The 24,777-nt window shown below is 36.3% G+C and overlaps 1 protein-coding gene across 1 annotated transcript; it reads right to left on the minus strand.

Annotated features, from left to right (window-relative positions):
* Positions 1 to 1,062: 1,062 nt before the first annotated feature.
* On the minus strand, positions 1,063 to 24,777 carry LOC143470216 (uncharacterized). Its single transcript, XM_076968204.1, has 44 exons — positions 19,183 to 24,777; positions 17,514 to 18,461; positions 17,036 to 17,211; positions 15,485 to 15,602; positions 14,360 to 14,950; positions 14,120 to 14,254; positions 13,920 to 14,048; positions 13,230 to 13,397; positions 12,632 to 12,791; positions 12,217 to 12,493; positions 11,858 to 11,958; positions 11,638 to 11,682; positions 11,330 to 11,380; positions 11,210 to 11,246; positions 11,060 to 11,137; positions 10,802 to 10,962; positions 10,373 to 10,458; positions 10,028 to 10,301; positions 9,574 to 9,885; positions 9,213 to 9,441; positions 9,052 to 9,136; positions 8,837 to 8,944; positions 8,637 to 8,697; positions 8,445 to 8,567; positions 8,136 to 8,282; positions 7,848 to 7,967; positions 7,307 to 7,618; positions 7,112 to 7,153; positions 6,892 to 7,011; positions 6,559 to 6,830; positions 6,311 to 6,479; positions 6,059 to 6,179; positions 5,784 to 5,853; positions 5,563 to 5,688; positions 5,225 to 5,375; positions 4,765 to 4,998; positions 4,403 to 4,445; positions 4,243 to 4,327; positions 3,849 to 4,114; positions 3,608 to 3,743; positions 2,960 to 3,197; positions 2,640 to 2,834; positions 1,920 to 2,026; positions 1,063 to 1,762 (listed from the first exon to the last, which is right to left on the minus strand). The coding sequence occupies exons 2-44, from the start codon at positions 17,535 to 17,537 to the stop codon at positions 1,424 to 1,426; spliced, it is 6,822 nt and encodes a 2,273-aa protein (XP_076824319.1). The 5' UTR covers positions 17,538 to 18,461; positions 19,183 to 24,777; the 3' UTR covers positions 1,063 to 1,423.

Consider the following 24,777-nt stretch of genomic DNA (forward strand, 5'->3'; position numbering starts at 1 on the left):
TTAGAAAAAGATACATCGATACTTTTATTATAACTTAATCATCTTGTTCAGGAGGCGTATGGGTTTCAAAAAAGGGTCAATATCTTTATTAATTTCTTTATGTAGTAAAATTACTAAAAATGCAATTACTTGAAAATAGCCCTGAAATTTTGCTTGTGAGTAAGGCTTGCCTGAAACTACTTCATACTGCAATATATCAAAGATCTCTTATCTCTAGTTCCTGTTACATATAGGCAGGGTTGCCATACAGTCCTTATTTCTAAGATTTGTCCTTATTTTAAAGGTCCGTGTCTTAGAAAATATGTTTGTCCTTTTTTCTAAGAAATGTTCTTATTTTCACTTTCGTCCTTATTTTTAGGGCGGAGGTGGGCACTTTTGTCCTTATTTTGGGCATTTTGTCACCTTTACGATACCATTTTGTACCAAAGAGATACCAAAATTATGAACATGCAGATAGTGTCTTGTTTTTTTTTTTTTTCAGGAACATTGGTTGCTTTCTCTTGTTGTACACTGTTTAAGGTGGTATTCCTCGTTCATTTTCTAGTCGTCTTTATTTTTAGACTGATGGCAACCCTGCATATAGGCCTACGTCCAAAGTCAAAAATGGATTTTTGGGCCTAAAAACACACATTTAGCTCTTTTTCAATGCCACTGTGCACGACCTGGAACTATGACCTGTGTCAACTGCTAGGGTAATTCCCAGGCTAAAAAACACCAACCATGCAGCTCTGTGATTGGTCTAATAAGGGTTTCTAAAGCCCTATACGCAAGAGTCTAACCTAACATAATCAGAGAAATTTTATTTTCTCACGCATACACCTGCTTCATAACATTTGCGTCTTGCGAGTTTGCGGGGTATGTTATACTGATTTGGTTTGGAACCTGATCTGGATGATCTTCAGACAGACTGTGCGCAGCCTGGATTGCGCCATTGCTTGGGGCACCAAGCTCTTAGGCCTTTGCCACGCACTTGCAAAGCAATATCGTCGCCTGCAAGAATGTTGACGTTGGCACACATCGAACCGTATTTATATTATTTATCTTATCGTCAAACAGTGAAAAAACCTTTACTACAATCCCTTTATTTTGATTGACGTTTAGGCAAACTGAGGCAAGTCAATTTAAAAGGGAAAGTCCACACACGATTACCAAGCACTTGTCGCAAACTTGTCTTGTCATTAGCGTTTAAATGAAAAGCATTTCTTTGAAATACTGCATTTCTATATGTTGTCGTCAAAAGACAGCAAATAGCAATTGAAGTCGACACTCGACACGCAAAAACGCTAAAATATGAGCATTGAGAAGAGACAAGTTATTGTGGCAACAGTCAAATGTTAGCATTGCTCTGACCGATTTCTACATCAGGTCTAATGTAAGCTGTCGGAATCGCGAGGCAGTATAAAATCCACACCGGGTAACTCCGTCAAACCGAACTTGTTGGGCTCGCAAGAAGTCTGTAAACACTGTCGATATCCGTATGTATAACGCCCAAGCCGTCCTGTAGCTCCCCTAACCGGCCATCTGAGAGCGGTGAAATTGAACCACTAGAAGGCGATGAGCGCACATGCTTCTGAAAAGCGTTTTCCACATTATTAACATAACTTTCGAGTTGGGTTAATCTTTCCGAGATGGAATCTTCTAATTTGTGGATGTGATGTAGAAGGTTGCCACGACAACGTAGAGTTATTTCTTCTTGGTAATCTTCCGGTTTGCGAACTCGACGACTTGGTCCTTGCAGCACCGGGCGCAGGGAGCGATTTATCTGCGTGAACAACAGATTAAGCGAGTCGATGCCAGACCATCACTAAAATTGATTTGTTGTAACTTCTAATTGGCGTTAATTTTAATCAAGGAAAAACATGGCGTGCAACGATGGTATAAATTATGTGAAATTTCTTCTGAAATTAATTCACAAATACCTCGATTGGTTTCCACAGATCCGTTTCTTCGGCGTCATGTCCGTTACTGAGAACAGTTTGCTCGTCATCGCAGATTCGCTTCTTTTCAATCGACTGTGTCGTTAAATCTATAAAATATTTAAGTAAAAAATTAGCGCTTTTCTTGAAAGTGCCAAGATAATCTTTGAAGTTTCGTTGTGGCTTTACTTTGACATTTAAATGCGTAATCTGACGCGATGGCAGAAAGATGAGCAAAGACTTCGGGATTAAGGCAAGGTGCGGTTAGTCGATCGCTATTGCACCGAAAATAACACAAAGGTGTTTAAGTGCTTATGCAACGTACTCAACACCAATTCAGCCGAAGGTTTATGAATAATATATACTTTGAAAGCTTGGCCACAGTTTAACAACTGCTGTACAGTTTTTCGGAAATATGCGTGCTTTGTTAAAAAAAATACAACATAATTTACGCAGTATGGCGCCCAGTGTAAAACAATCTTCATGTATTTCATGATTTTCTACTGAGAAATTTGGCTACGATCTATGATCGCATTTAAATACAAAACAAAATGTTATAATATAATAATGATACAATAAATAAACAACACAATTCTCAGCAGAATATAACTACTTCACCGCTGAAAATTTACACTAAATAACAAAAATAAAACGTTCCCTTCAAGTTATGACCTGTTACCTCACCAAGTCACCCTTGCAACCATCCTGTTATTGTCATCTTACCAGTTTTTACGTCAACATCCATTTTTTCGCAGGACTTGTCACTGGCACTGTCACTCTTTTCATCGTCGCTTTTCTCAACATGTCTCCCTGAACGAAGGTAGGATGGAGATACCGCTTTGGCCGTGTCGGTGACTAGCGCATCAACTGTCTGGCGTACTACTGACGAAACTGGACTGTCGGGCGATTTCGAAGCTTCTAATGGTGTGGAAATGAAATTACAAAGTACATGCAAGAACATTACGTTTGCCGGAGTGGCGGACAGTCAAGCTCGTTTTTACTTGCTATCTTGACAAAATAGTAACATGAGGGAAACGACGCACCTTGTTTCGAATCTGCTTGGATTATCCGGTCGCCATTGTTGGTCATCGTCTCAGTTGTCACCTTGTCGTTTTCTTCCTGTTTTCCATCGAACACTGTCGCGCCATCCGCCAGGTTGGTCTCCTTCCACATGTGAAGCATCGGATGATTCTTATCTGGGTTCGAGATGTCGATTTTGAGCTTGATGCTGTGAAGAGCTTCCTGCATCTTCATCAGTTCCTCCATCACTTGATGAGATGCCTGAAGGAGCGGAGTATTCAGACATAAGAGCGTGGACGTTATGTGCAAAACACGAACGAAAGGAGCCGGCACACGGCACGTACGCCGCTGCAAGCACGTGTCTGTACACTTAATGTCACAAACGCATGGCTACCATGACGTCAAATTTGTCATACGTGGAGCATAGCCTGTATAATTGTAATAATACAATCGAAATATTGAGTCCTGTCCGTACACTACATGTTTATTCTATAAGCATATCGCGATTCGTAATTTCAGTTCAAGTTTCCATGTATACAGACAAAATCACATGGCGTCGCAGCGCAAGCTACCGTAAATTGTCAGAAGTGACGTTTTTCGTCCGAATCCCATCGAGTATACGGGCACTTCGACGGCTAAAATTTGGATTTCATTTCAACATTTCGACTCACCATCATGATTTTTTCGAAATTCGTTTCTCTCTCTTGGTCTTTCTTACTTTTTTCTCCGTCACTCGAGTCGCTGTCCAACAGTGAAGGTAATTTCCCTTTCGTGAGAAAGTCGTTGTTGTAAAGGTATTTCTGTGACCTGAAAATGGATAATTGCTCGGTGTTATCACTGACCGGACATATTTCAAAACCAGTGCTTAGTATTAGAGATCTCGAAATTGGACGTTTTCATAACAAAACGCACTCTCTGCCACCAGGTGGATCGCGACAGATCTTGCAGATATAGTCAGGCTGTGTTGCATTCTCTGGGATTTTATCCTCCTCTGACGATCTCTGTGGAGAAAGGACTCCTTCGCATGCTCCATGTTGCCATGTGAGGCAAGCATCACATTGCATCATGAAACCCTGTTCCTCTTCATCTCCACAAATGCAGCGTATCACGTCCTCATTGACAACTTCCACTTTCTTCTCTTCCGCATCCTCTCTTTCAACTTCTCTGCTCTGCTGCTCCTGATGCAGAAAAGAAGTTAGCTTCTTAAAGAGGAGAGTTTTTCTTTTTATCGATGTCATGCATGGGCGGTGGAAAAGAAGAAATCTCTTCTTTAGTGATTTTTACCAGAAAAATTTAAAACGTTTACCTTAACTATATTTCCTGCCTTGGATTCCGAAGCCGAATCGTAACTCTGCCTGCTTGCTCCACTGTTGCTTCTTAACCGTCGCTTCCTGTGAAGTAGAACGATAAATGTTAAGATCAAAAAGAAAAGTTACAAATCGAGATGTATTTTGGATGAAACTTACTTTGTGGGAACCGACGTTCTATCCAGTGCAACGTAGGGTTCACCTGAAATAAACAAAGCAAATATTAACATGAAAGCAAAATCGCAGTTAAATCCTTTTCCAGAGTTTAAGCACTGACAAGTTAATACTCAAGAACAAAAGTTAACACTGCTTCGCAAGCCTGTTTATCTATTCACCAACTGCTAAACTGCGAGAAACAGAATGATAAGAACGCAGTGTGTTATAAGAGTTCAATTACGCTAACCATATTTTCAAAAAGCTATGCTTATGTGTTATATATATTTCAGGTACGTCGGGATAGCACTTCCTGCGTTGGAAAAGTAAAATGCTTTTTCATAAAGATAATGCGGTGCGGTTGCTACCTCTCTTGAACTCATCCGGTGACAATAATGACTTGTCTTCAGCACTGCTGGTCTCATCCTGATTCGAAGAATGAAAAGAAGCATCAGCGCACTGCTGCTTCCGGTATACGTCAATCGGGGGTTTCCCTCCTCTGCTGCGCAGTGACCTTTCACTAGGGGGCGGGGTTGGGGTTTTTCTTTCGGTAGACTTCGGCGACGAGTAATAGTCGGACGAAACGCGGCGTTTTGCCGCACCTGTTGAGCAGAACGGCCACCGATTAGTGATTTCATTTATTTGATCTTTTGCATTTCAGCGCAACGTAATGGCATAGTCCGTACGCTGTCATCGCACCTATGTTTCAAACGCTTTAAGTGTTGCAACTATGTAATGATTACTTTACGATGTGTTCTTCACTGCACTTCAGACACTGCAAGTTGAAAAAAATAAAAAGCGAAACATGTCTGTCACGAACATCTTTACCTCCTCCAATGACATCCTTTGATGTCCTTCTCTTTTGCGGAGGTTGCGTCTCCTGATCCCTCAGCTTATATCGCTGGAGGTGATAATGTTTGTGATGCTGCTTCAATGTTGCCTCCGTGCGGAACACTTTGTTGCATCCTGGAACGCGACACTGAAAACAAACGTCATAATCACATATGAAAAGCGTCATCAATAGGCTTCATTACGTGAGCAATGAAAACATATCGAACAAAATAGCAAAACATCCAATTTATGACAATTAAGGAACAAATTTAGCAAACAAAGAAAAATGAACGCCATGTGCTTGGACGCTGTGTCTTATTTATAGTTTTGTTCACCTTGAATTTATGAAGTTCTGACTCTTGAATGAGTTTTGAATAGTATGCCTCGTAGCTTTGATATGCTTTAGGCTGACCAAAAGCAGTTAGGGAGGGCTTGCCACCGATCGACTTGGAAGCACAAAGCTTAAAATCAAAAGATACTTGGTTGTTGAACTCTCTGAATACTGAATGCATTGCAGTTGATTGACACTCGAAATATTCTCTATGTTAAAACTTACGGGTTCGTTTTTCACGATTTCTTCATTGCGCTTGTCAGCTTTGTTCGTTGCTTTATTACCATTCGTGGTTCTGTAAAAACGCGCACAAAACAGGTCACTTCTAAACGGTTTTCAGATTCTGAAATTGTCATGTGCTTTTAATTAAAAGGTAAACTGGAGCATTTTATACTGGGATTGCACCGGACATTTTGGCAGTGGCCCGATAAAGAAACTCGTCTGGTGATGATACGGAATGTTTGAAAGAGCAACTTTATTTTATGGCAATGCAATCCCACCTCCTTCTACTTTGGGTCATCCTCGGTTTGTCTTTCGGCGCAGCATTAGGATCCCATTTTTTGAGCATTTCTTTTTTTAATGTTCTGGTCATACCATCGTAGTACTGAACGACAAATTGGCCTGTACAAAAAAGTCGGTTCAAGCCAGTTAAAACAACAATGTAGGCGGGCTGAGTGTATGTGAGTAAATTATCATGAGAAAATTTGTGTGGGAACAACTGTATAACCACCACGCACTGGAATAAAACTTACCATCGTCAACTTGATTTAATACAGTGGCCGGATAACTTCTGCAATCTGTCCAACGAGCCAACACAGTATCACCCTCGCTGAAGTCTTCTCCTTGCACCAAACTATTTGTGCCGCTTTCATCGGATTTAATTTTATCTGTTTCCCTGCTGCTCTGTGGTTTATCTGGGGCCTGGAAATACAAAACCCACTGACAAAACCCTGGATTGTGAACTTAGAATACTGATCTTTTTATCTCAAAGAGTCCCTACTTCCGTGTCATCACTAGCTGGTATCTCTTTGTTGTCCGCTGTTTTGATCTCGGTTTTGTCTTTATCGGTTGCAAGTTGATCATTCACTGGGGATTCTTCCGATGATATTGTTGAGCTTGTAGTTTGAGCAGTCTCTGATACTTTCTGGACTTTCTTTACGATCGGCTCTTTCGTTGTAACCTGGGTCACATGCGGAGGTGGTTTCCATGATGACAGCCAAGTGTGGTGAACGTTCTTCTTGCGAAGATCGTAATATTCGACGAGGTAATGATCTTTAAACAAGTAAACGTCATACAATGCCTTGAACTGTGAGAACCAATGCATGACAAGTACCTGTGTCTGTTTGCTTGAGTATTCTGGCCGGGTATAGCCGCCTGTCGGTCCATCTACAGAGAACTTGTTCTCCTTTCTTGTACTCAACCCGTTTTATTACGTACGTGCTTAGGACGGCATCTAGAGAAGAAGTTTTTTGTAAGAGACGTTATATCACAGGACCAAGGAAAATGATTTTAAAACTAGTCAAATGCATGTGGTAGACACATCGGCAACTCACCGCTGATAGAGGTGGTTCTGCTTCGTGTACTAAACTTTGTTCCTGCAAGAGTAATGTTGTATTTAACCTTTACAACAAAGTATGGTAGCTTCGATTAAACCAGGTGCATTGCAATACAAGCCAACGTAAGAAATAAAATATCTGGTCATTATACCACATCCAGAACGGTCAAAAAGAAAAACGGAAATGTCGGACCTTCACTTTGCGCAACGGTGTCCGATGTATAGCGTCTTCTATTTTCACTGGGGCTCTGCAAAGTGTGCCGACGTTTTGCCGCCATTATGCTTCCCAATCCTTTAGTAGATTCAGTTTTCACGTCACAAGATTTGATCCTTGGTTTTATTTTGCCTGATGCAATATCAATAGCTTTAACTTCGAGAGATTCAGTGATTTTTGCCGAGGGCGTGACAGCTGCAAGCGGAACAGGAGCTACGTTTTTCCATGGTCGAAGAAAATCGTCGTTTACAACTTTTACGAGGCCGTCGTAATAACGAATCTTGTAGGTTACTAAAACATGAATTGAAGCTGTGTGTTAAAAATAATATTGCTTATAAAGGTTGTGCAGATTTTCCACAAATTTTGTGTATTGACGATGGTTAAGCACAATGGAAATGACAGCCAACCAACGAAAAAGTATGTGTAAAATAACGTTCAATGTAAATATTCGGTTTATTCATCTTGCCAGGATTGCTAGGAAACGGGTCATAATGAAAGTAATATTGGTGAATGAACTTACCTGCGTCTATGCGTTTCAAAACAGTAGCGGAATAGAGCTTGCAGTCAGACCATTTCGCCAGCACCAAGTCTCCTTTTTTGTAGTGATACTTCGGACCAGCTTGTGACGCAACACGTTGCTCTTAAACAAAAAATGCGATTAGTTAAGCTTTTCAGTAGAAAGGTATCGTGACAACTGACAAGCATTAATACAATGCCCCACTTAAAGTGCTTGGATCTGTTATCCATACCTTTATCCATAGGAAAACAGCGTTGCACTTCAAATTTTAATAAATAAACAACAACATACCCGGCACTGATGGTTCACTTTGACTTAAACTAATTCGAGTCCTGGTTCCACTTCGTGACTTCTTCATCTCAGCTAGTTGTTTCGCTGTTTCAGCATCTGACTTGGGTTCGTTTTGAAGATCCTCCGTTTTGTCTTCGGATTCGAGACCTGTTGAATACAAGCACAGAGTGTTTAGAGTAATATGTGTTTAGTAAATAGTCAAAAACTACGGACACCTTCAGCTACTTTTCTAAAGAAAAGCCTTGCCCAAAGTACAGAACACATTTCATTGAGAGTGTTTGAAAACTTAAGTGCTAAGGTTGCACCGACTTTTATCGCTTTCTGATTCCATATAGCTGGAGTTCATCGATGCTTCATCAACATCTTGTGCCATTCTTTCGTTCTCTTCAACATGCAGGAGTGGTTTGCTGCTCTTACTCTTGTTTCGCTTCTCTGTAAATACACACAAGGTTATTAATAGTGTTACATGCAGGATTAGAATTTGAAATTTTTTTTAAGTACCTCTGCTTGCTTTTGTCGATTCTGGCATTGGACTGTACAGCTTTGTCAGTTCAAAGCACATCTGTTTAATTCAATGATATTCTTTATATTTTTAGAACATTTAGTTTGTAAAATTCAATTATTTTGCGTGGCTACAAAGTGTTTGTAACCATGTGAGTGACAACTAACAAACAACCCGTCTATGGATTTATCAACATTACCTTGATTGTTGATGGTGTAGCAACTTTTAGAAATTCTTGTTTGAAGCAGTTGGCAAAAGCGTGTGTAGAGACTTGTTTTCCACTATTTTCAACCATGAATTTTGTAAACTGCAAGAGGTTTAAAGCAGTACTTAAATTTTACTAAAACGGACACAATATTATCGCCAACCAAAGTTAACAAACAAATAAGGGGGAGGGGATATACTGTTACTAACCACAGATTTCTTCCACTGAATTCTTAATCGGCCAAACAGCTTTTGATCTGGATGCTGCACAAAATGAGCAGCGGATGGCAAGAACCTACAATACAAAAAGCATTACTTTAACCATGGAAAATCATGTAAACTTTAAAATCTTGCGTATCCATGTGTCTTACCTAAAAAGAATAATTTTGTTGTGTTCTGCAAAGTTTAGAGTTGCAAAATCAAGCATTTCTAATGGAGAATCAACAAGCAGGGCCAGCGGCCGTTTTTTGGTTGAAATCTTCTTCAAAAAACAGTTTTTCAGCCAGTACAAAAACATACCAGAGTTGCTAAGGCCTTGGCTTGTGAATCCAATTGAGTTCGTGAAAAGCTTATCTTGTGATATTTTAGTGCCAATGTTGTCTGAAAATAACGTGAAAATAGTAGCGCGCAAATTATAGGGTCAATAATAGATTTGCCTTGTCACGAAAAAAGTTTCCCAACAAAAGATGTAAACAAAATGAATAATATTTTTTCTTATTGCAGGGAACTAACCTGGGAAGATGTGAACCGGAGAAGTGACTGAGCCATCAGCACCAACGCATGTCAAAGTGGTGATTTTTGAACTGGATGAAATGTTGTTGAGTGCAATAGACTTGTGTGAAAACTGAACATTGTGCAAAGGACCTTGGGTTGTATCCCATACTGTTTCATCACAATAATATACAGCGTTGGGTACTACATTAGCCGATTGCACAGTAGATAGCCATCTGCTGAGCCAATCTTGAAATCCATTTCGATCAAGCTGAAACCGAGACAACGGTTGTTCTCGTCCAGGAAATATTTCAGGATGCCTTTCAAGAAATTCTAAGTTTGAAATATAAAAGGCTTTAGTAAGATACATGTATGACTTTATGGAGTTAAAAATGACTGCAACTGTGTTGTTTCAATTTCAAAATTATAAGTAAGTTGTACGTGACAAATTGCTCAAAATCAAGCAGCTGCTTACCTTCTATCCACTTTTCTGAAGGCTGGTTTATGGGTAAGTCATCATCAAACATAACCGAATATGCTTCGTGAGATAGAAATGATTTTATTTTAAGAGAGATTTGCAAACAGTCAATACCCCAACCATAATCAGTCATGTCATGAATCCAATTGACAATGTTGTCTTCATTCATGGTGCTCATAAACAATGTCTCACTTGATGCAACGATCATGTTTGCCTTACTACTCACATGTTCCCTCAGTTTACTTATGTTCACGTCAAGCTTTTCCACCACCTAATGGATAAGAAAGTGACCATAACTTAACATCGGTTTGATGAGAAAATTTATTTAAATTTTAAGCTTACAGTTTTGAGGCTGATATCCTCTTTCAAATATTGTTGAAATCCAGCATCTAGTCGCTCAGGGAGTACCATAGTTTTGGGATCAATTGCTTAAAAAGTAAGTTTTTTATTATTATTCCTACATGGAAAATAACTTATGATGAAATATTAATTGGTAGAAATGTAGATAAAAATATTGAAAGCCATTATTTCACCCCGAGTAGATCATGTAGCCCGTTGTTAAAGATAGTTTAGGAGAATTGGTATGTAAAAAATGCTTTTTGTTGTTTGGAGTTTAATAGAAGTTAGATTTATATTAAAAGATAGATTTAGGTTGAGTTTATTGAACTGCTGTATGTTGTCACTTTTAAGTTTAGTTACCAACTAACTGCCAAAAATAGCATCGAATGTACAAATTTCTTCCAGGAAAATAGCGACAGGCTAAAATATTACCTTTCAGAGTAGTTTCTTTTAAATTATCCAAGGCAACTGCAAATAACGTAGATTCTGCTTCATATGCTGAAGATGTGATTGGTGCAGTATTTCCAGAGGCAACAGTGGATGTTGACTGTGACAATTGTAGCAGGGCTTCTCCGGCTTCTTGTCTTGTTGAGCTGCAAGTAAAATAACAGAGTTTAAATACGGGCAACTAAACTGAATTCCATACCAAATAAATCTTTTGTTTTACTTTGCAAAGCTATAAATTTATACCATGGGGTGTTAGATGTTGCTTTTTCGCTCATTTCTGCTTTTTTTATATTCTCAAGCATGTCCTCTTGGACGGCTACACTGTTATAAATAAACAATAGATTAATCCAGAATCTGATAAAACTGAAAAAAGCTTATTAGTAGATACTTCACCTTGAAACGTTAGCATCCTCATTTGAAATCTGAGAACCTGCAAGTGATAAAATATCATATTATATTTTGAAGAACAGTACAAAAGTTTTGCAATTTCTGTGCTATTTATATTACGATTACCTGTTGTTTTAGTAATGTTGGTTGTTTTCTTTTTTTTTCTAGATGATGGCACTGCGAGCAAAACACAAGCAATATCAGTTTAAGTACATATATTCACAGTCAAACAGAACACTGAGAAACATAACTAGTGCAAATGGATACAAAAATTGATGTGTTAGTCCAACTACAAAATATGATAGATTTGTTAACAACCACGTAGTTGACAGAAATCTTGAGCAAAATTAATACTAGTTCAACAACAGTAGCTTTGTTACGACTTGTGCTACTTCAACATATTTAAAGGTGGAAGCAGCATTTTGTAATCTCACCTGATGTTCCGTGCTTTTTCATGACAGGCTTGCTATCACCATCCTCTGTAGCATATAAAAAGTATTACTTTTTTCGAGTAATAAAGGTTGTTAAAAAGAGTAACACATTAACCTTTTACAGAATTTTATTTAGATTTTCCACAGTATTGAGCTTATCTCACCACAAACATTATAGTGTCAAGTGGTATTTTGTAAAATGAAATATAAAATTATATCTTACCGTCAATAATAAGTGGACTATCAGAGTCATCACTTGAGCTCATGTTCACAATATCTTTTTCTTCACCAACTTCATCAGTTGTAATGCTATGCATTGGTGCACTGCAATAGGAAAATATTTATTTTAACATGACTATATAACGTAACAATTTAATAATGAAAACAGCGTAAAAAGACCAGTGGTGGGTTTCAACTGGTTTGCAGCAGTTTATGCGGACCATGCATTAAAACGTTGTTAAAAAGAAAACTTTTATTGTTTGATGGTGGCTGTTGCTAATGAGAAAACATTAGAGAGTCAGTTGCTTGAAGCTTTAAATATTCCTACTAAGTGTTATCTCCGTACCAAGCACATTTAACTACCTGGTAAAACTCAAGTTTGTTGTTGCTGGAGAAAAGCTAGAAGTTGACTGTGTTGAAACAGTTGTAGTTGTTGATGCAATTGTGGTGACAGCTTTATCAAGAAGAGTGCCGGTGATCTTATCAAGTCTAGCCTGCTTCGCCTGGAAGTTCCCTGTCTGTGTGGGAGATGTTGTACGAACAGGGGATGTTGTGGTGCTAGTAGGAGTAGCTGTTTCTTCTATTTTACGTTTTCTGGCTTTTCGAGTAGAAGCTGGTGAGGCATAGTTTGCAGAGCCGTCTGGAGCAGGAAACAATAAAAAAACTGGAGTTAAACATTCTAACGCTAGGAAACAGAAATAACAAAAGTATGTTTTAAATCTAAAAGACGCAGATATTACAATACAAAAGTAATGGCTTTAAAACAATAATTTCTAACCTTTCCGTGCAGCAATACGTTTTTCTCTGTCATTTGCTGAAGTTTTGTAACGCCTGTAACTGGAGTTTTTAGCAATTGTGGTTGCTTGCTGCGGCGAGTCAACGGGGCGGGTGGATAACGACATGAGATAGGTAGTTTGAGCAGTTTTCATCGCAGCATCCTGCAAAATTAAATAAATTACGAAGTAATGTACGGTAATGTCTTAAGTAGGTACGATAAAACAGATCACTTTCTTTCTCCTAAACTAAGACTAAGTGTTATTGTTTTTGCTTTTAGGGGATGAATACAATCACATGAACTTCTTCTGCAAGTTTAAACAAATTCAGGGTCCGGGACATGGCTGTTCCTACATAAGATGTTTATTTAAGCTAATCAGCGAAACATCGAACAAAATTTCAGAACTGAAAATGGGTCAAAAAAGCACCAGAATTTCCGGAATTTATTTATTGTAAACCAATATTTTTAGACGGATAGCTTAACTTTAAAAAAGCAATTCCAGTATTGAGACACCTAATAGTGATAATATTCATACGATTTTAGCTACAGGTCATATTTTATGGAAGCGCATTAAGACTTCTGCATGTATTGACAGGCTTACCTTTTCCTTTTCTGTCATTTTTTTCAGTAGATTCGGGCGAACCACCTTTTTCAATCCATCGTAATACATGACAACGTAAGAGCCAGTCTCTTTGATACTTAAAACTGTGCCTGGATAAAAGTTTCCATCTGACCATTGGGACAGAACATCATCACCAACATTGAACTTCTACATAGTTCAAAAAAAATTAATATGGAGTTTTTATGCCAAAAATAACAACTCATAAATTTTTGTGGTTTAAATACAAAACAATGTCAAACGATCAAGATAAGTTTGTTAGCTTTTTGATGAAATGTTTGTCATGATTTAAGCAATTATAACTTTGGTAGGGTTGAGCTAGACTTTGCATACCAAGTGGTTGCGATAAAAGCCACAAAAGAAGGTATAAACATTTTACTAAAAAAGCGCTAACATATTTCGAACAACATTTGTTCTTTATCAAAGCTGCAATGAGTTACAGTAGTTGATTATCGGTTTAAGTACTCTACAACGTTATATTAAAAGAAGAAGGGAACAAAATAAATAAGAAAAATGAGCTATCAGCATGCAGAAGACAAAGATAATAGCAGGAAAACAATGAGCCTATAACGATTCATGGGACATGGTAGTCAAACAAAAACTACATGTAAAACAATAAACCGCATGGTGCAGACATGACAGGATGTTGTACACTTAACCAATTAATTTTACCTGCACATCAACTTTCTTTTCGACAGTAGTTGAGCCGCGAATAAGATTGCTCGACATAGGAAAAAGAGTATCAAATCGCTTTCCCCAACCATTAAAATGAACCAAAACTTCCTGCTTGTCTTCATAAACCTGTGATATAAATATTGGCTGTTGCAATAGTTATCATGCAAGTCTGGTCATAGTAATGAATTAGGATATACCTCAACAATTTTTGCTTTATACCACTTAGAACAGTCCATAGCTTCAATATTTGCTCCTTCCTCAAATTTGATCTCTTCCAAAGGTACAGCATCAGCAGGCACCATCGATTTTCTATTTGCACCTGGAGTGGTTACCTTAAGACAAAACAGTAATAAAATTTATTATCTTTGAAACATACCGACCGTGTACTCACTTGGGTTGAAACAAAATATCAGCAGTGTTTGTATTGCTATACTTACAGCTAATGGTTTCTTTTTTACTAGACTCTTTGGCTTTGTACTGTCTGTCGCAACAGTAGGAGTAACTGGTTTGCTCTTCTTTGTAATTGCAGGTGTAGTGCTAGAAGATATTGTGCCGTCGGTTATGTGGCCAGTTTCTGATTGGTCAGTTTGTTTAGTGTTTTCGGACATGTTTGATAAATCAACTTCAGATGTAGATGACGAAACTTTTGACTTTGCAGCTTTAAACAGAGTACTCGAAAGCTTCAAACTTCCAAGTGATTTCCTTCCCCTTGATTTTCGAGCTGCTGATTTAACAGACTTAGGCGAGAGGCTTGGGGATCTTGTCTTCAATGTTTGAGCTGCTGCTTTTCTCCTGCCATCCTCTGTTCGAGAGCGATAGTGTTTGGCACTTCTTCCACCACTATCAGAAGATCTATCCTTGACTGATGATGACTGAGTGCTATCCAAAGTAGGAAGAGTTTTTTTATTATCTTTCTTCTGGGGTGATTTTGGAAGTGAAACATCACTTTGAGTCGAGTCTTTGTCTCTTGCGTTGCTTTTGACGACTTTGATTTCTTGTAGTGGTGGTTTGTCTACACATGCCAAGTCCTAAATAAAATATTTCTGCATCAAATAACGAAATCCACACTAGCTAAGTAAGCATGCAATGTTCACAATAAAACTATTGTTTTACACTGAGACTCGAAGTATGTTGCCATAAAAGCCCCTAATCTGTTTCTAACCTACACATCACGTTTTTGGGCATACCAGCTGCTTTACATTTTTTTTCATCTGCAAGAAATACTTACTACAGTAGCATAAAGAAAATTTAATTTCCCGAAATTTTCAGAAATTTGTCCTGAAACAATGCATGGGACAAACATTTTTTACTATTTAGGACACTAATTTAGATTTGCCGGTTAGCTAAAAACAAATAAAAGTATAATTTTGTAGTTTGGCAATTGAATTGTCGAAGATAAACTGTATTTTTCCACAACTGATGCTGCAGAACTTAGTTGCCCTGTGGCAAGTGCACATTTTGAATAAACAAAAATTAACCACATACCCACAAAATCATTTTTTATGATAAAGGGACTATAATAAATTAATGACACAAAAACATGGTTTAAATGAGAAACTTACAGCAATAAAAGAATTAAGCAGTTGCCGAGATACAACATCATACCGACTGTCAGATGAGGACTTAAATGATTTGTAAGCTTCTTCAACATGAGGATGACGAACAAAAAAACCTAGTCGCCTAAAACAAAAATTTTAACCCAATTTTAAGTTAAAGCTATAAGATTTAGCGTGCCACAACAACCTTGCGGGTATCAAACTGGTTTAGCTTGTTTATGATACTAGCACTTTTAGCCATGATAAAAATGGTGCATAATTGATAGTGAGATAAAAAAGTGTGGTACCTTATTGTAATCTGATGTACAGTACAGTGATTAACAATACAATCAACCATTCTTACATCACTAACTCAAAGCAGTTAATCTACGTTTTAGAATACTAGTAAAAAACAAAACTTCTTATGCACTTTAACTTGGTGAAATCATAATGACTAGCAGGCAGCACAAGCTTTGTCTTTTTACTTCAGACCAGAAAAATTGAACCAGAGGGCAGTAATTGTAAGTACCACATCTTGGCCTATAAACTCTGTTTTTAAGCAGTGAATATTAACTAAAAAGTGTAGGAGACTGATTATATCCGGCCTAAATAACCTAAACTTCTTATTGTCAAATTACTACTGTACAGTTATGACTATTTAGCCAGAATTGAATGCGTGCGTTTGGTGTGTGGTTTATAACCATTGACAATCAACGTAATTGAAACGTTTTTGGTGGATATTCAACGCATTTTATTTACAAATACATGTATATAATTTATTTATTTTTGTTTAGTGTTGGTAAGTTGTGAAAATTAATATAGATTAATCTAGCAGTTTTGCTATTTTGATAGATATCCAGGCTAGATTGCCATATCAATAAGTTACTTTTAGTGTATTTTTTGCATTAGAGTAACTAGTGCTTCAACCAAAATTGTTTATTATGCTGATTTGGCTTCTCCTACAAAAAGATTAAGATAAAAAGTTATCGTCAAGTTATTGACATATTCAGAGTGTGCTTTTTGGTTGAAACAACGTCTCGGCCAACTTTACATGTAAGCAATACAATGTAGAACAAAAGTAAATAAAAATCGCAATTTATGTTAAAAACATATGCGATTGCTGTTATGTGGAAAGTTAAGCTGCAATACTAGAAGTGAGTATCAGCTGCAATACTAGAAGTGAGTATCAGCTGCAAATATTCCGCATGAGCTTAAGTACTGGTACAGTATATCGCAAAATATTCACTTACTGTTAAATACATTTTACCATGAAAGGCATTTCTTCCTGCAGAATACATCTTGTTTATGTCACAAAACATTTGTTGCCAAAAGAAAGAAAACTTGAGGGATCTTACATGCCAGTTATGAAGAAAATTATAGACTAGGCTTAAAAACTGTCGACATCTATCGTATTTATTGCCAGTATACCACATATGAACTAGATATTGGATTGCTTTCAAGTTCCTCATTTTACAGGCATTTGCAGATGTGTACAAAATGCATGCATGTATGCTTCAATCAAGCTTTGCCATGATCATTAAGTAAAAGTAAAAAGGGACTGTTTTTCAAAAGACCTACCAAATATGGCTGACTTGGTTGTTTTTTGATCTATTTGTTCTAGGATATTTATCAAGATGTTGCTTCAATGCACCATAAAGAAGTTTGTGAGGAATTCTAAGCTTCTTACTCCAGCATGACAGCAAAAACTTGCCAATTACCTCTTCTTCAGACTCACTAAAGGTAGTTGACGATCTCTAAAAAGTACAGTCAACAATAATTAATTGGTTGAATTATTATTATTAATAGTTCAACAGTTCAACACAATTTAACCAAATATTTCTCTACAAGGATTACAAAACACAACAGCAGCGAAATTTTAACATGTTTTCTATAACTACTGCTACTGGTAATGTTATTACTTTATCACAAACAGCTTACTGTAATGTATAATTGTCCTGCTTGTCTAAACAAAAATGTAGCTTTAACGAATGACATTGGCGCATGGATTCTAACAAAACTTTTTATTTTATTTTGCAAATTACAAAAAAAATCTTACCTTGTTTGGACTTTTCTCTGACATTTCATATATATTAAGCGATCACAAAGTCAGCAACAGTTTTGAGCTATGCTATTTAACGAAATATGACTGTAGTGCCTATGTACAACCTTTTTAAGAATAAAACGTTAAACAAAATAATGAGATTTTAGCTACCAATATAATTTACATAACTAGGTAATTTTCCTTTTATGTTATGAAGTGGAAAGTGTGGCACACATATACACACAATGAATGCCAGCCTGGTCATACAAGAAAGGTTGCACTGCGAATTTAAACTATCAGAAGAAAAAAAGCAGTACCATGCAGATAACCACGCTAGCTAACGTTGGTAACTGATTACGATGTGTAATGACCATAGCTAAACATAAAGCAACAGCAATGACAGTTTAAAATATGATCAGATACAGAGCCTGTCTGAATAAAAATTATAAGTGGTTCAGTGCTAAAGCTAGGCAAATATGACATATTATAAAAATGTAGAGATAGTGCTGAAATTCTACTCAAATACCACAAGGTTGCTAAAAGCAAACAAACCACAAGTAGACACATAATTTTACTAGTTTCAGGACATGCTTATAACATAACAAGGTTTACTAGTTTCGGACATGCTTATGTTATTCATCAGAGTGAAAGTTTGAATAAATTGATGAATGTCTCCAGTTGTCCATAATCACTAAATTATTTTATTCTGATGTCCAGACATATGGTAGAAAAAATGTAAACAGATATTCCCACAACTGCTTTAGAAAGCAAGCTTAGAAGAATGAAAACAAAATTGCTCAACAAAGTAGAAGAAAAATTATGTTTCTAAAGCACCAATACTAAACAATGACATAGAATTTTAAATTAATTCAAAAGTGCAGAGCATGAGCTGTGTGACGTGTAGCATAACAGTCCATTTAAATGAGGAGCCTTCATGTAGCCAGGAATAACCTAGCGGGGACCCTAAAAAAGTTATAAAAAATAACTCACAAGTAGCTAAAATAAAAAATGAAATGAAAACAAAAACAACCACAATGGGCAGTTTTTCATAGTAGCTGATCATCTACACCAGTAGGGTACATATGTTCAATGCCATTATGCCTATGCAGAAAAAAGTGTATGTATAACTTAATAGGTGGATGATGACTAGTAATTTGATTACTTACTATGAAACAACTCACGCCAGCAATAATGATCAGGCTACTAAATTTGCTTTAAGAACACATTATAGTGAAAAAGATTTTACTTTACTGTCAGTCAGAAATATCCAGTATTTTGCCAGACACTTACTCCCAATAATTTTTTCGAAACTATGATGTGGCTTTCAACTGGAGTGTCACATGCAGTTCACCCATGTCGATTTCAAATTTTTCATTTCTGTTTCATTTTTTCTTTTCGTAATTGTAAATAATTTTAAATCAATTAACTGCATTAATTTTGGTAATTTGCAAAAAGGACACCAATCTGTAAGTTGCAGCTTTTATCTTGTAGTGATTTCTTTATTGATCACATTCACCAATTGTGCTACACAAAGGTTGTAAAAATATCCAATTCGTAAAATGTTTAATGATCATGATATCACTTATAAATAATGCAAAAAATGCTAAATCTTGATAATTTTACCGGCCTTAATTTTAGTTACACAGGCCAAAGGTCACAAAAGCAAAGATGTAAAATTACTTACCGCCATACATTTTTAAGTCAACAATCCCAATGATTTAAATCCTTGACATTAGAAACATTTAAATGTTACTGAAGTAGGCTTTCATTAGACATATATATCTGCAAAGGCATGATATGCACTACAACACTACAGTTATTCCGATCTCAGATCATCAACTCTACATCTGATGTTATGACATGTGGTAAAAGCTGAGCATTGTAATTAGTTTCAAACCATGACAGGCATGACTATCTTTTGATACTACTACGCCACCAAATTATTCTGATCAACTATTAAGTGATCAAACTGGTACAATCAGTGTATAATCAAAATGCAACCAGTAAACAACAGGCATGCCATACTTTTTTATGCAAATACTAAATTATAACTACAGCAAACATAGTAACTTTGACTTTAATTTGAATAGCAACAAGGCACAACAAAAAAATAGACAAAGCAGTTCATGCTGTTATAATGCCATTTTTGCTTAGAACTGCACGCACAGTTTCTAAAAAAACTGCCTTATGTTCCAATCCAGCTTAAAAATTTCTTAATTTTTATTCTACAATTTCATTACACAAGTATCAACAAAAATTCTCAACATATTAAACTGCTACATAAGCTATATGATGAACAATAATGTTATCCTATACAGTAGGCAACTCTAGCACACCTTCTTGTCTACCAACAGACCACCAAATGCATGATAGTACTAGTCAAGCAATGATATACTAACTATAAAGTGGCTTTCATGGAATTGAGCCTAATTTAGTACCAGTATTTTAAACCAGTTGTGGTTAATATTAGGCTAATCCTACGAAACCCTGTACATGAAAACGGACTTTTAATAAGCATTACTGTACTTTGTACCAAACAACCTATTACTCTCCTAAACTAGCCTACCTATTTCCTTTCATTTTGTAACTCCAATGAGCCTGGGCCTATTACTCTATTGAGCTTAACGCCTTTTAGCCTAGTTATCCAAACTTTACCAGCCCAACCACAACTGTTCTCCTCTATCAAACTTCCTAGGTCGCAATTAGAATATCTCTTTAGTCCAGTTGTAAAGAATCATAGAGGTCTTTTAGTGATACACTCTGCTAACTTAGCGTGATGCCAATTAGCACAACACCTAGCTTAATAGCCTACGAAATCAGTTAGAACACTGTACCTGATGTTTGGATACACTTGTATACCTGCTATGAACATGTGCACATGTGGTTGCTATCATGGTACAAATATAATTAAACAGATAAATGCACTAACAACAACACATGAAAATAGTGCCAATGTTTGAATGCTGCAAAATTCAACTGTCTCTTAAAAGTACACTTTGTATTTGCAATATAAGATTTCTGATAAACAAAATCTTGCATATCCAGCATAAAGTATGTACCTTAATGTAAGTCCATTGAAATTTTCCCCAGTTAACCTATGCAAACTCATGTAGAAATGCCTTTGATACAAACTGAAGCAGTACATTATAACTGGTCACATATAAAATGAGACAGAAAAACCAAATAAAAAATGACATAAAAATATGAGAAAGTCATATATAGTACTAAAGGTTAATACGTCACCAAACTAGGCAAGAACGCAACCAACAATATCTTTGAATATTTCACAAATGAAAACATTCAATTGCATTTTATTGACTTTGCCAACCAAGTGATAATTTAATGAAACATTGTGTGAACAGCATATTTATATTTGTTTGCTTTTGCATATTAGACACACAAATACTTTATACAGATAAGTAAAATTACTGTTAAATAACCGAGAAACGCGATTTAGTGTAAATTATGTATGCATATTGCAAAACCTATAAACGAAAGGAAAACTAGAATGAGTGATGCTAATTCATATGTTAACAATAATAACTTGAAATGTTTTAATATTTCTTACTGCTAGTTGTTTTTATACTCACTGGCGTTATATGTTTGATATGTAGTGCATAGTATTCCACACATGAAACTAACACCTCCATCTTTCAGTTCGATCTTATTAGACAATTGTGATCGTACCACAACAAAATACAACATTATCCTAAAAAGCTATTTCAAGATTTGTGGCTGACAAATAGTTTAATTTAATAAATCGATTTAAACGGACAAGAACAGAAATTGGATATAGCCTACAATAAATACATTAAAGATTCTACTTTGTTTGTTTGTTATTATGACATCACAAGTTTGCGCTGGATTTGCAAAAAAGCTGAAGTCATAAAGTTTGGGTTTGTTGAATGTGTATTTTTTTCATATTTGCACAAACCCTAAATGTATACATTGAAGAGTCGTTGAGTAGCCGGCCCAAATGGATTTACGCATCGCATCAGTGGAAGATTTCAATGCAAATGGATTTACGCAAATTGATTTACAAATAGATTTACGCATCACATCAGTGGAATATTTCAATGCAACAGCACTAACATCATCTACGCCATCTGCTGTCAACGCTGCCCAAAGGCAATTTACGTTGGAGAAACAGGATCAACCTTGAGGAAACAATTCACGGGTCACAGAAGTGATATTCGTCATGAACACAACCATAAACCAGTAGATGAACATTTTAACTCACCGGGCTATAACATCAATGACTTACTCATCACCGTATTGTGAAAGTTAATTTCTAATAACCACCTTGATCGCAAAATTAAGGAACAGCGCACCATTCACTTCTTAATTTTATTAATAACAGTATTAACATAGATGCTGGTTTTATGGGACTTTGTAAATATATATTCATTATTTGACTTTAATATGTCTTAATTCCCGTTGTCCTTTCATGTACCGATTTATTTTATTTTAATTTGCTACGCAATCAAGTATTTTGTGATTGCTTGGATGCATGTAGAAATTACGTCAAAATTGCGATTTTTGTTTCCAAGCAGACCTTTACCTAGCAATTTTGAGATATTTTTTGCCATTTCACAGTACACCTAAAGAAGCAAGCTTATGCTTGCGAAAGCTCGTGTCGAAAAATATTAAGTTAACCTGAAGAGTGCCAAACTATACCCTGTTTCTTATTTCATACTTCTTTGGTAAAATATCTCAATATTTATCCTCAAACTGGGTAAAGCAGGGGTGTCTAACTCGAGGCCCGCAGATGTTTTTCGAAATGACTTATAAAATTGAATCGCCTACGTAATTTATCGCAAACTTACATTGCGAGAAATTGGCATTGTATTTTTACTAATTTCTGACAGTCATATGGAAAACTCGCTTCGCATTGCTACATCGTCTATCTCACCGAATATTGCGAAACTTGTTAGAGAAACACAGTGCCAAACTTCAATTGAAATGTCAACGTGTAGTAAAATACTATAGCTTGGTATGCTTATTGTTTTTATAATTGTAAAAGAGGAAAATCTGTATTTCTAAGATTAGAATTTTGATGTGAGGGCTTTAATTAGAAATTAGCAGTAAACTCAAGTGGCCGACGAAATCATTCGTAAATCGCATGTAGCTGCTTGGACAAAAAAGGTTGGACACCCCTGGGGTAAAGTCTATAGCAAGATTTCAACTAGGCAATGATTTCTTATCACTCATGCTATGATTACCGAGCTAGTCGTTGTGCAAGTTCCGATACATATAAATTTTTTTCCTTTTTTCAAATTTTTTATATTGTATTGATCGAATATGGATCTGTTCACTAGAACTACTAAACAAGAGAAAATGTCGTTCATGCCTTACCCAAGGATAGGATAAACGCTAAAACACCTTAAATTATACTTAGCTTACCTTACTTACAGTTATTAGCACCATGCGTGCCCTGATAAACAATGAACATTTTGAAATTCTTTATTAAACAACGAACAACTCTTACCAGATGTTCAATATTTAAGGAATAAGTTTAAGTCTGGGAAAAACAGACTGCAACTACTCAACAACGTGCAAACTACAAATGCATGCAGACATAGTAATAAATATATAATAAACAAACTCTAAGGCAATTTTCTCTGTTTGACTGCAAATCTGTAACAAATGTACTGTAATACATACTGTTTGCTGGTATGTTATCAGTATCATAATCTTTATTCTCAAGATGAGGATAGTTTTATCATGACTTAAACTCGGCGATGTTTCCTCACCACCCGAGCCCCAGTTGCTCAAGTTGTCTTTGCAAAGAATGTCATGCCTTGTAGGCTGTTAAGCTCCTGCATGCACTATTTTTCATATGAACTGCATTATTTTCCGGTCCTGCTAATATTTCTTACTTTTTAAAGTATCCGTAACTTTATTACACTGCAACAAGTACCAATGGGAGACTTTCAACATACTAAACAACAAGGTAAACCTGTACGACAAACAATAATGTAGGCCTATTTTGATCATAAATACAGTATTATAGCATACTTTTTTGTCCACTATGGACCAGGAAGATGCATGATAGCACTTGCAAAGTCCCAACCCCTACTAACTCAATCAGGTCTTGCTATATAAGTGGCGATAGTACTATTTTAGCCTGTGATTTAAGACTAGCCAGTCACTGGTAGTTCTAACCTAGTTAACCCCAGAAAACTCAATTCATGATTAATGAGATTCATATCCTTGTAAGCATTACTATACTTAATAGCAAACAGCCTGTTACAATATTAACTACTTTTTTATTTTATAGTATTATTTTTATTAATTAAGTTTCAGTTTTTTCTATCCGTTCCCTTTCTTTTTGTTTTGCAATAGAATCTAGGGCAACTGCCCCAGATTACACCAGAATCTGACCTACACCATACAATTATGTTAAAATTATACTTTTTAGTTTACTTTAAAAGGTGAAAATAAACTCTCTCTCTCTCTCTCTCTCTCTCTCTCTCTCTTCTCATTTGAAGTGGTTAATTGCCAAAACTATCAATTTTGCTTTTTAGCCTATACAGTATATGTATTTAAACCTCACTAGCCGAACTACAGTACACCTGCACTCCTTCAACAGATTTTACAAAATAGTTCTGAGTTTTACTTTTCCATCTCCATAGACTTCTTCTTAAGTCTAGTTTAAAAGACTCATAAATAACTGTTAAGTGGAACACAGCACCTGAAAGTTTGGGTACCCTTGCATAGACCTGTTAGTGCTATGTACTGTACATTGTAGGCACGTGGTTTACTAGCATAATACAAGTAAAAATAAGCAGATAAACCCAACAACCACAATTGAAAATGGTGTCAGTATTTGCATGCTGCAGAATTGAACTTCCTAACCGCAAACTTTCCCTTATTATACATTACATAATATAAGATGTCTGTTTTAAAACAAAATCTTCCATGCCCACCCACTCTGATATCATTTTCCCCAGGTAATCCATGCAACTGCATGTCAACATGTCTTTGACACAAAATACAGTTAGTATTCAGAATCTGGCCAGACATAAACAGGTCAGTCAAATACAAAATGACAGTAACATGTTAACATGCCACAGTAGGTTAATATGTCACCAAAGAAAATGAAAGTTTGTAAACTAACAATATATGATACGTCACACTTAAAAAGTTTCCTACTTCCATCAATTTGCACAAATCTTAAAAGAATGTTTACAATTACATTATATCAATAGCATAATTATACTTGTTTGCTTTTTGGTGTCCCACTACTAAATATTCAATGTATGGAAAACATAAAATC

This window comes from Clavelina lepadiformis, chromosome 1, assembly GCF_947623445.1.
Source record: "Clavelina lepadiformis chromosome 1, kaClaLepa1.1, whole genome shotgun sequence".
NCBI classification, from domain to species: domain Eukaryota; kingdom Metazoa; phylum Chordata; class Ascidiacea; order Aplousobranchia; family Clavelinidae; genus Clavelina; species Clavelina lepadiformis.